This window comes from Haplochromis burtoni, unplaced genomic scaffold, assembly GCF_018398535.1.
Source record: "Haplochromis burtoni strain Fernald_Lab_line unplaced genomic scaffold, NCSU_Asbu1 Contig_9, whole genome shotgun sequence".
NCBI classification, from domain to species: Eukaryota; Metazoa; Chordata; class Actinopteri; order Cichliformes; family Cichlidae; genus Haplochromis; species Haplochromis burtoni.
Genome location: NW_024582370.1, coordinates 4,418,667 through 4,430,378, shown reverse-complemented (window position 1 = coordinate 4,430,378; position 11,712 = coordinate 4,418,667). Strand labels below are relative to the sequence as shown.

General features: G+C 43.6%; 1 protein-coding gene across 3 annotated transcripts in view; it reads right to left on the bottom strand.

The window, feature by feature from the left end:
- Positions 1-11,546, bottom strand: part of klhl17 (kelch-like family member 17) — a 14,924-nt gene extending 3,378 nt beyond the window's left edge. Inside the window, exons 1-11 of one of the 3 annotated variants that reach the window (XM_005914939.3) lie at positions 11,352-11,546; positions 7,531-7,795; positions 6,707-6,828; positions 6,376-6,597; positions 3,859-3,975; positions 3,523-3,754; positions 2,977-3,121; positions 2,593-2,760; positions 2,409-2,497; positions 2,185-2,258; positions 1,857-2,038 (exon numbers count right to left, since the gene is read on the bottom strand). In XM_005914939.3, the coding sequence (XP_005915001.1) occupies positions 1,857-2,038; positions 2,185-2,258; positions 2,409-2,497; positions 2,593-2,760; positions 2,977-3,121; positions 3,523-3,754; positions 3,859-3,975; positions 6,376-6,597; positions 6,707-6,828; positions 7,531-7,744 (1,565 nt within the window). In that variant the 5' untranslated portion in view covers positions 7,745-7,795; positions 11,352-11,546. The other 2 variants (XM_005914938.3, XM_005914940.3) reach the window with 2 other exon arrangements.
- Positions 11,547-11,712: the final 166 nt, after the last annotated feature.

The following is an 11,712-nucleotide window of genomic DNA, read 5'->3' as shown; positions in this document are numbered from 1 at the left end:
TTTGGCAGTTTGCTGCCTGAAGCATTCAGGTGTTTGTTAACACATTGCCACAATTGCCCAAGTGAAGATGTCCCAGCAAATTCACATAAAAGTCAGGCTGTGAAAACAAATAAATAAAAAATACAAGAACTTTGTCTCAGATGCTGCAGGCCTCAGCATGTTAAATGTTAAAGTTTATGACAGTAAAATTTAAAAATGTGAACACGTGTGGCTTGTTTGGAACGATTTTCTCTAAAAAGAACCAGGTGACATGGCTTTGGTTTGCAAAGATGAACCTAAACAAACTACAAGACTTCAGGAACAATGAACTTTGGACAGACAAAATTACTGCCGTAAACACGGTATATCCATTCAAACATCTCACGCCACAGTCAAGCATGGTAGTGGAGGGGTGGTGACTGGGGCTCGTTTTGCAACCACAGGACCTGGACACCTTGCAGTTATTGAGTCAAACATGAACTTTTACAAAAAAAAAAAAAACCTACAACAAGAGGGTTTCAAAAAGCACACAGGACTGTCGCTACCAAAAACCTTAATGTAACATAATGTGTATATGAGCCTGTTGCAGTGCTTGGGTAACAAAACTCTGTTTAATATTTAGCTTTGGGGATTAAAGCAACCTGACATGGCACAGCAGTACTTTTTGAACATCTATACTTAATTCTTAATCAAAGAAAATGATCGGTGTAAAAAATAAATAATTAAAAAAAGAACATTTTTCTGCGCTTAAAGAGGACTTGGAACAAATTTGGTTTTAATGTTCATTTCAAATATCCCCGTCGTGACCGCAACACAATGAGATGATTTTGGACAAGACTATTATTCTACAACGTCTCCCACACCGGCACATGTGTGAAGTGGCTATAGCGTGTGACACATTAGTAGCCAGTACATTGTGATTGTTTTGGACAGTGGAAATTGAGCCTCTCAGCAACTGGATAAGAAAAGAACTCCAAGGCACACAGCTGATTAATGCCATGGGTTATTCATGGAGCTGCACAGTCAACTGTTGTCAGGTTTTTCTGCTCCTACAACACAATGACTCATACATAACCAAGTGTGCGTGTGCGGATGCATAAGTGTGTCTGCCCCGGGTATAGAGCAAATCTGCCGATGCTATCACAAATCCTCAACAGCTACATCTCCAAATCTTCCTCCCTGCTGCAGATCCTGTGACAATACAATGCTGCGAGCGTGCGTGTGTGCACGTATGCCTTTGTTGATAATCACTTGCAAGATGAGTTTCAGCTTTCATCTTCTAAGAAAATTAAAACATAAAAACTCTGTTGTGGAAAATAGGCCACTTGATGTTTATGCCTTAAGAAGGTTTTGGCAGCACAAGGGGAAAAAAAATCCTCCAAATGCCCCGACACCCGAGCCTTTTGCACACAGCGAACTAATTGCAGCCGAGATACTATTCTGACAAGCTACATACAGACAGAGCTACAGATATTTTTTCAGCTTTTCAAAGAAGATGGTTTTATCTCTTTATTTAGGTTAGACTAAAACTGAGGCTTGGCCTGTGGTGCTTCTCAAATCCTTTCAGCAAGGTGTCGTGCTTGTTAGAAGCACAAAAATAAGGATAAAAGCTGGACAGCGCTAAAAAAAAACAAAACAAAAAAACCCCACAGAGGCTGTTTCCATATTCTTCACTCCCAGCTGAAGTTATGCAGGCGTAAAGGGAGAACTGGGTCATCCTGCTGGCTCAGTTGGCTAAAGGTGTGTCTTGTTTAATTTATTACCTTGAATTCATCCCAGATTTTTTTTCTCATCTCTTCTCTTTCTGCCTCTTACGGTGCAGCATAATGTAAAAAACAAACCATAACCCCTCTGTTCTCTTTGTAAATGTGGCTAACCTGCGTATATTCATGGCGGCAACTCCTTCCCAGGTGTTGGTCTTGGGGTTGAAGCGCTCCACTGAGTTCAGGCAGCTGGTGCCATCATTGCCTCCTGCGACGTAAAGCATGCCGTCGAGCACAGCCACCCCGGCACTGCTGCGTCGGCTCAACATGTTGGCGATGGCGGTCCACGTGTTGCTCTGTTCAGCCAATCAAGAGACCGAGAACTTGTCACATATTCACACAGCAGATTCATTTGTACCGTTTCACTCTGTCTACAGCATCCAGTCTAGGTAAACCTGGCAACAGACGAGTTTTTCTAATGATAAATTTAACAGCTGTATACCTGGGGGTCATATTTCTCCACTGTTGCGAGATGTGAGGAGCTGTCATAACCTCCCACCGCATACAAGCTGCCATCTGGAGGGGAAAAGGGAGTAAATACTGAGAATGTAAATATTAGCGGTCGCATACCGAGATGGCAACTCCCTCTTGATGTGAGTTATTAAAATACAAACAGTGAAAAGTAAATACAGGAGCACAGCTTGGTTTTTTTTTGCCAGTACCTACCCAGAGTTGCTACTCGAACATATCTCCTACGAGTGCTCATAGCAGCGATTGAGGTCCATGTACTGGTCAGAGGGTCGTACCTCTCCGCACTAAAAGAAGAGGTGAAAAAAGACAGATGCTCACGTGTATTTAATTCAGCTTAAAATGATCAGTATTCATCAGCATAATAACAGGCTGTGCATACCTATTGAGACAGGAAGCTCCATCGTAACCCCCCGCAGCGTACAGCAGGCCATGCAGGACAGCTACGCCTAGACAGCTCCGTCGTGTTCCCATGGAAACCTCAGGTTGCCAGGAGTTAGTGATAGGGTCGTAGGACTCCACGGTTGCAAGGTCAGAGGTGCCGTCATAGCTAAAGAGAGCGACACGGATATAAACGAATGCACAACTTTGCAACAAACGGTGAACATACAAGATAAAAAGTTGCTTTGCATGGAAGAAAGCTCTCACCAGCTTATCGAGCAAATGCAAATTATCCACAAATTCTGCTTCCCCTCAAATCACACAATGTAATGTTTGAGTAACAAATAACGTTTTAGGGTCAAACGCTGCGATTATTATCACCTACCCTCCAACAGCGTATAGTCTGTTCCCAATTGCTGCCACGCCCACCCGTGCCCGCCGAGTGGACATGGACGCCACCATGTGCCAACGGTCTGTTCTGGTGTCGTACGCCTCGCAGTCTCCGTGGATGGCAAACAAGCTGCCACCACCTGGGAAAGAACAAACATACACTAAAAAAAAATGAGCAAAAACGCAAATGTCATCAGGAGGATGGTGACATGAGAAAACGAGGACTTCAACTTCGGGTTTTTAAAAGGAGTGAAAATGAAATGTGTTTACAGTCATTCCAAACAGCAAGGCTAGAAGTTAAAAATGAGGGAGGAGAAGTATTAGAGCCTCACAGCCTCCAATCATAGTGGGTGTAAAGGTCAGATTGTTCATTTTGGAAACAGTCGATGGAGACACATCTGACGTGTGTGTGTGTACACAGGCGCACTATTCAAGTTCCAACATGCAGTTCACACAGAATAAAAAATGCTGGCATTTGTAAAAATCATGAGTGACTGGTGAGCTAGAGATGTGTGTGGTCCAAGTGTACCCTAATGGGTACCTTCAGATGCACACTGACCAACGGCGAAGAGCACAGGGCTGGCGCCTTCACAGCGTCGTGGGCGCGTCCGGCTGTTGCTTAGGACACCCCTCTGCTCCGGCATCAGGTGATACTTTAGGGCCTCGATTAGCAGGTCTTTGCACTCCGAGTGGTGACGCACCAGCAGCTCCGTGTCTACGTTGCTCATCAGAAAGTCTCGCCTCAACAATGGCAGCCGCACGCACTTCATCAGCTAGCGAAGACAGTGGGAGAGTGGGTGATGAGCGGGTGGCGCTACACAGAGTTAAACAACAAAAAGGGGAATGGGGTGGGTAACATGGAAACCAAACGACTTACCCAAGGTACATGTTGCCTGCGTCCATCTATATCATGTTTTACCCAACTCAACACGGCTCGGTACACTTCCTCCTCAGATGGCACATTGAGATTGTCACTGGAAATCAAATCTAGGACCTGGATCGCAAAGACAAAGCATATAGGAAGAGTGAAATTATACTATCGCTTACAACTTTATATTATTCTTTTTTTTTTTTTTTTTTTTTTAAATCACAGTGTATCAACTTGGACCGTTGAAAAGCATTTGCAGAATACTTTCTTGTGGTTGTAGAAATCGACACACAGGAAGTAATTTGCATGGGTCACAGACCGTGTTAGTTCCTGTATATAGTGACTTCAGCTGAAGTCTTGCATCTCCTTGTTTGCTTGATTTGTTGTCTTAATTCAAAATGAAAGAAAGGATGATTCAATAAAGCACGACTCTGACATCGTGCACACTTCGCTTGTGCATTATATTACAGCCTGTGTGTGTGCACGTGAGCCGTGATACATTTTAAGTAATAGTTTAAGCTACCACTTCTTCAATTGTGCATCTGTGGCACAACGAATGCTGGACTCTGAGTGGCTGGCTGGCAGTGTTCCCAGCCCAAGCCTAAGCTGGCAGGGCTGGGTGGGACCAAGGAAGCCAGCTGCTGCTGCTGCTGTCTTGCCTGGCCAGATCAGAGCAAAACCCTCCCAGGAACAGCCTCCTCTAATCCAGAGTCACACACAGAAATACTGCTGATGCCACTGCCCCACCCTGCAGTCCCTCCTACCACTGCATGCACATAGTGCATCAAATTAACTCCAGAATGTGTGGGTGCATATGGAGAAAAACGCCTTTACTGCCTTTTCATAGTATGGCAGCACGATTGAGGGACATATGAGCGCCACTGTGTCAAAGTACTCATGTCTTCATAAGCTAAACGCAGTAATTAGGAGGAATCTGTCGACTGTTGTCTTCAAAATGTCACGCATACGACTCTACATCACCAAATTTGGCAAGTCACAATCCTGTCGTGCCTTGCCACTTCCTCCAGAGAACATCAGAAGAAATATGGGGCATATTTCACAGCTCTGTGAGCTTGGAGTCCTGTAGAGCAGCCAGTACATAAATCCTGATCTGGTGCAGATTTATGACAGTCACAGAACAGCTGCAGACACGACAGTGGAGTAAGCCAAGAGAAAGAGAGAGACAGAAGAACAGGAATGAAGAAAATGGCCTATTTTTAATCTGCTTTTATGCAGCTTAAGTTTCAGTGTTTTAATGGACTGTGCCCACACACTGCAGATTCAGTCTCGGGGCTTTGAAGGCCAGATACAGAGGGAAGCTTAGTGTGTTACTCTGGTGGAACAACATCGCTTTAGGACTGTGGGAATTGTTATTTAAAGAGTGAGAAAATAACGGGAAAGGGATGGTAGTAGCAGTTTGTTAATTTTCTTCAACTTCCTTTTAATTTGCTGTTATCTTCTTAAACATTTCATCTAACAAAATATATATTTTCTCAATTCTTTAGATGTTACAGTGAGCCCCTGCCTGAAACAAAAACATGATGTGCCTCTGTGGGCTTTTAGAAGCTGTCTGATATCATGAACACAATTAAAAAAAAAATTAAAAAAAACCACGAATTGCTCTAAAAGTTTAAAAATAAAAACATGTAAACTTTGTACTCAGGTAGGTGTGTTTAAACTGCAGGAAACAGGAAGTTTAAATAACCCAACAGCAGCACTACTTTATTCTTTAGCATGCCAGGAATAGACTAATACCAACACATAAATGTCAAATACAATATGCCAGGATGTCCCGCTGGATTTTGTATCACTTTGCAGTAAGAAGCTAGCGTATGTTTCTGCCTTTTCTGCTACAATTTTGGGCAACAACTTTTTAAAAAATATTTTCACTCCTTCGGGATCTACTCCAAAAAGGACTTTGCAGTTCTTGTTAGCCAAACATTGCCCTCTTCACAGGTAACTGATAGCAGTGTTTGGCTGCTGAGCAGCTCATTTGACCAGGGTTATATTCTTTCCCAAGGCCCAGCATTCCTTACATCGCTCTAAAATAAATGGGTACACCTACAAGTTGCATTTCCCTTAAAACCTTGGTTAAAACAAGCAAAAGCAAATTAATTGAACCAAAATAGAAACCATTATTGTTACGTCAGAGGAGCAAACACTGCTGTTAGCTCTCTAAACAGCACAGCAGCTGTGGAAATGTCACTGGCTTTGCCTAATTACCACTTCCCAGACAGGAACCAGAGTGCTGCCACCGCTGAGCCCTGCTAATGAATAAGTGATAGTTTGGCTTAGCCGACTTGCCAGATGACAAAACCGCAGAAGACAGTGAAAACAGGCAGGAGAAAAAGTTTCTCTAGTGAATGTCAAAAGCACACAACTTCCCCGTGGCATGTTGATGCAGTTTAAAAAAGAAAAAGCTGTGCTTGTGTATACATTATGCTGGGGAAAAATTATAGATGTAAGCATTGCTGTGTGTCCTTTGTGCTTTGGCATTATTCATGATTGATTAATCATCACCCCTACCTGTTTCAGTGGCAGCAGCATGAACTCCTCAGTCTTGGACACCTCCACAAAGTGCTGCAGGACATACTTGTGTGCTGACTTGAGCAGGTCGCTGCAGGAGTGTGTGTCAGCGAAGCCTCGGATGCCCAGGCAGTTTGAGGGGTCCAGCTGGCTGAGGAGGAACTTACAGCAGGCGTCGCGCACCCCATTGAGCTGCAACAGGCTCGCTGCTGGGAGCAGTGTCTACAACAGGTGGAAACGCAAAGTCTGTTAATTTTTTTGTGCCATATGAAAAAGAAAGAAAAAAGTGGTTTAGCAGTTGTGTATGTGAATCTTAAAACGTCAAGCCTACCTGCACATTTCCTTCCCCGACCACAATCTCTGCTGTGTAGGCATACTGGACCAGCTGCTCCAAAGCCTGAGGGTCAATGTCGTGAAGGGTCACGTGGGTCTGACGGCTCTCAGACATCTCATCTGTGTGGCCGCACAGAATGAGATCAGATTAATTTTAACAAATTACACCGAGTAAAGCTCCAGCTGATAGCAAAACTCCTCCCTCTTCAATCATACTGACACATGGCATCTCATAACATTTACAGCACTGCTGCAAAATGTCAGCACAGCTCATTTGTTACCGTTTATTAAATCAGTCGTTTCAAGTGTGTGAGATTCTTGAAATTCCTGGATATAAACACTCTCTCTCCCACAGAACTAAGCCTGGAGCTTCTACGGTAACAGTCACGAGCTTCATCGACTCATAGTTAGACAACCTCACAAACACCTCTGCTGAGGTTTTCTGTTAAAATAGCTTAATTAGGGACTCTGTCAGATGACATGAAGTCTAGCAGCTGAGTCTCCAGGCAAATGACTGTCTGGAGACACACAGCATCCTCACAAAGGGCTAGTGTTTGGGAGGAAATCTGACTTACACACACCTCACATGACCACCTGTGCCCCAGACAGGAATAGGTGGAAGGAAGCGATGATGCTGAAAGGATGGAACAGCCATAACGGCACGCACCCACGCAAAAACAAGTTCTAATGTGAACAAACTCAAACAACAGAGAAAAATAGTTTGCAGTTTGAGTTTGTCATGCCACTTGCTCATCTTTGTTAACTTCAGGGACAGTATACAGTATATGCATCATCAAGGTCCATAACACAGACTGAACTTACTGGTAAACATAGCGTGGAAGTATGGACTGCAGGACGCCAGCACCACTTTGTGCGCCTTGATTTCTTTGTTGGAGACATGAAGGACGATGTCGCATAGCAAGCCACGCTGTCGCATCCGGTTCATGGACACGAAGGAGTCGTGGTAGTGGCGCTTTGAGTTGTGCGAGATGCTGTGGCCATCACGGTTGAGCAGCTGCATGCCCCCCTCCATCATGGTGCCTGACGTTGCGGTCGTGGGCTCGTGCCTGGGCCGCACTCTTGGCAACTGAAACGTCAAGAAAAGCTTTTTAATGTCGGCCAATACTAATATCATCATCATAATAAAATCCTTTTTTTGGGGGGTAGACAAAAGTCTTGGCTTTGCTCATCTATAGGGAGTGAGCCGTTATGACAGGTGTCCTGGGCAATCATTGTACCTATCATTACAGTTATAGCACCCATCCTGTCGGCTATGACAGGAAGTCCTGCCAGCATGACAGAAATCTGAGTACAATCACAAAGTGTAGTAGGATGGATGGCCTGATTATTTCACATTCAGTCTCAGGAATGATTAGATCTCACTATGACACAGCAGAGAGTTTCAAAAGATGGACATTATGCATGAGCCTGCCATCAAATCAGTGTGATCCATCCTGACTTGCAATTTAATTGGACCACATTTAGCTGTGAACTCCCCCACTCTGCTCTTGAATGGAAGAACACACTTCTGCATGTTGCATAACTGTCATCACGCAGCATCTTAGAAGTTGTTGTCTGATGAATATGTAGTGACCAGATGAGGAAACCAGATTGAAGCAAGAGTAGAAAACCACAGGCCAAGAACAGACTGATTCTTAACAAAAACAAAACATAATGCACTAACTCCGATGCAGTGATACCTTAAAAGTGTGAAAGGCTTATAAGCAGAAGCTGACTATGGGGTTGGGGAGGCCACGCTATCAAAAATATAACCTTCATTCTCATTTGCAGCTCCACATTTGTAACCTTTGAAGAATAGCTTTCAAATAATTCTTATTTATCTAATGCAGCTAAAAAAAGGATTATTTATCTGGGATGAACAGGACCATGGAGCCCACAATTCAACCCATAAACTGTATATAACACATACACAGACTAACGCATACACACACATAATGCCTTTAATTAAAAAAAAAAAAGGGGGGGGGGCAGGGATAGCTCAGTAGGTAGAGTGGTTGCCCCATGACCGGAAGGTCGGGGGTTCGACTCCACTGAACAGCTACCCTGAGGTACCCCTGAGCAAGGTACTGTCCCTACACACTGCTCCCCGGGCGCTGCAGTGGTGGCTGCCCACTGCTTCACTGGGTGAATGGGTTAAATGCAGAGGAGTAATTTCCCTACGGGGACTAACGCATGCATGCATACACACACACACATATGAAAGATGGACACAGCCAGCACAACATCACTACCATCTTTTCCATTTGAAACCTGACCTGACAAGCGAGGAGTGGATGTGAGTGTGAAACAGAGGAACACTGAATTCTTGCTGGCAAGTGATTTGCAAGTATTCAGCCACTGAGCAGACGCTGGTTCGCCCTGCGTTCAGACGAATAATTAAAATGTGGCTACAAGGGGCTCTCCCTCAAGCTCCTTCCCTTGCCTGGGAACCCTTCAATGTTCCCCTGGATAAGATCGAGGATGTGGCTTAAGAGACCAACTTCTCGGCTTAGACTGCTGCCCCTACCACCCAGCCCCAGATAAACACAGAAACACTATTTTACATGCTCTTCTTTTAAATCAATTGATCTGACTGGCCTTCTGATTGGACTGCTCTTCGCAAAACATACGGTCTGAACAGCCGGTTTGGTGGGGCTGCTCTTCTCACAGCCAGAGGTGCTGTATCAGAGATGACAATATTTAGGATATCAGCCAAAAGTGAAAAAGAAATCACAGTAACCATACATTTAGACTTTTTTTTTTTGCTTAAATATATTAGCTGTACTTAGACTGATGTCATTATTTTAAACTTTGCTGTTATTTAATGTGAGCATTCACAGGTGTAGAAGAACTTATATGATTGAAAATAAAGGAATATATGTGATATACGTTTAAACTTTAATGATAAGGAAGGATTCTTAAACTACAGGACCCCTGATAAGTGTGGTCATTGCCTGCAGGACCTTACAGCCACACACATTAAACAAATAAATAAAAATCACACATACCTTAGGATATCTATTTAATACACCAAGCTGGAACATTCCCTTTGAACCACCACATACAAACAGCCTCTGTATGCTTTATTTAGACATATGACAGGAGGTTTACAATCTTGAGTTAATCAGAGCAATTATGCAACAAGCAGAATCTCATCAGGAGAGAATATTGACCAGTTTGAAGTCCAAGAAGTGCAATGCTCAATGCTGAAACCCATTGTATCATTTTTCCTGATTATGTTAAGTTTCACATGACTGTCAAATAAGCAGTTCCCTGTTATGATCAGTACATCCTAACAACGGCTCTGTCGCTTTCAATTCAACACTCTTCCCCCATCCCACCGAGCACCATCTCAAATGTCATCACAGCTGCCTGGCTACTACCCCTGGGTCCCATTTTCCAAAACACAATAGCCCATTAAAAAAAACAAAAACACGCACACCAGCCATGTTCCTCTATGAGGGAACAATCTGCTCTCATGCCCAAGGGAATAGTAAGAGACAATGCTGGAAAATGAGACATGGAAACACGGGATGTTGTGGTAGATGTGAAAACAACTGTCACAGTTAAACTAACAAACTGAAACACTTGTCCTGTTCATCTGAGGCTTGTTTCTCCCTTTATTGTCTCTACCCCCAAACCCTGGCTGGTATCCACACAGAGGCTGAGTTGCTCCTTGATAAATAGTGCCTGCACAATCCTGCTGAATGCACAATTTCATTGGGGGACACAGGGATGTTCCTATCCAAATATCACTATGTGATCTACGGAAACCCCAACCCCCACTCCATCAGCACTGAATAAGAGCATATGTCAGCTGCAGCAGCGGCAATAGGAAAGAAAATGAATGTATAATGGCTTTACCGGTGGTTGTTTTGCAGTTATCCTTGAAGACAGTGTGTTCCAGGAGGTAAGGGGAGATGAATGAAGAGCTGTCGCAGTCAGAAGGCTCTAAAATCCTATCACCGTCTACTTATCGGTCCATATTGTGACTCGAGCATAGGAAATATGAAGAAAGCCTCTGTTTTGTGCTGTATGTGCTTGACGTCAATGCAAAAAAAAAGAGCTGCCTGAAAGCTGACATCGGTCTGTTAAGGTGGCCCTGTAATTGTCGAAGCCGAAGGTAGCAAGGGTTGCTCATGCTGTTAAATTTTAATACGTTAAAAAGGAAGACATGGTTGAAAAACACCGGTATGTCATTTCAAAGGACCAACCGGCAAACTAATGCAGTGAATGTTCAGTTTACGAGCCCACAGACACACGCGACCTTAAGCCACCACTTTTGTCTTGTCGGAACACGGAAGTGTGTTCGGCGTATCCGTCTGTGCTACTGTGAAAGGCGGAGTTTTCAGTGACGCGCTGTGATTGGCCACAATATGAAACATACCCCGTTTTGGTTAGCCCGGAAAATAAAATGAAACATAACTACAAACGTGTTCAATAATGCACAGCTTCTGTAATTTTTTCCTCGTTACTTACGTGCAAATTATACACTTATCACCCTACTACTGACGTAAAATAAGCACCCTGTCTTTATTATCTCTACGTGAGATAGCCAGTGATTCTAAATAAGCTGTCTATGAAGCTAGCCGCTAAGCTAACGTTAGCTAACCTGAAAAAAAATTAAAGCACAGGGTACTCACGACCAGCCGTCGTCGGTGTCGATGCGATGACAGCAGTGACTTCCTTCGGTTTGTAAGCTTGCCCAGCTTTGAGGCCGTGCAAAGTAACGTTTAAAAAATACTGTACTCCTCTCTGGATATTTGGCTTCCTGTGTCTGGTAAATGCAGCTGAACATTTTATTTAAACCTCACGTGTTGCATCAAAACAGTGTCCGATCTTGCACGCGCAAGAAAATTTCGAGGTTTCCGTGAACGCACTATCGTATATTTGTTTTAAATAATCAGTTGATTATTTGTTCACTGTATTTGTGCCAACTTTACTTTCATCAAAAACTAAACAAATAAAGTTCGTTAGCATTTTATCAAAAATAATAATGTTTCG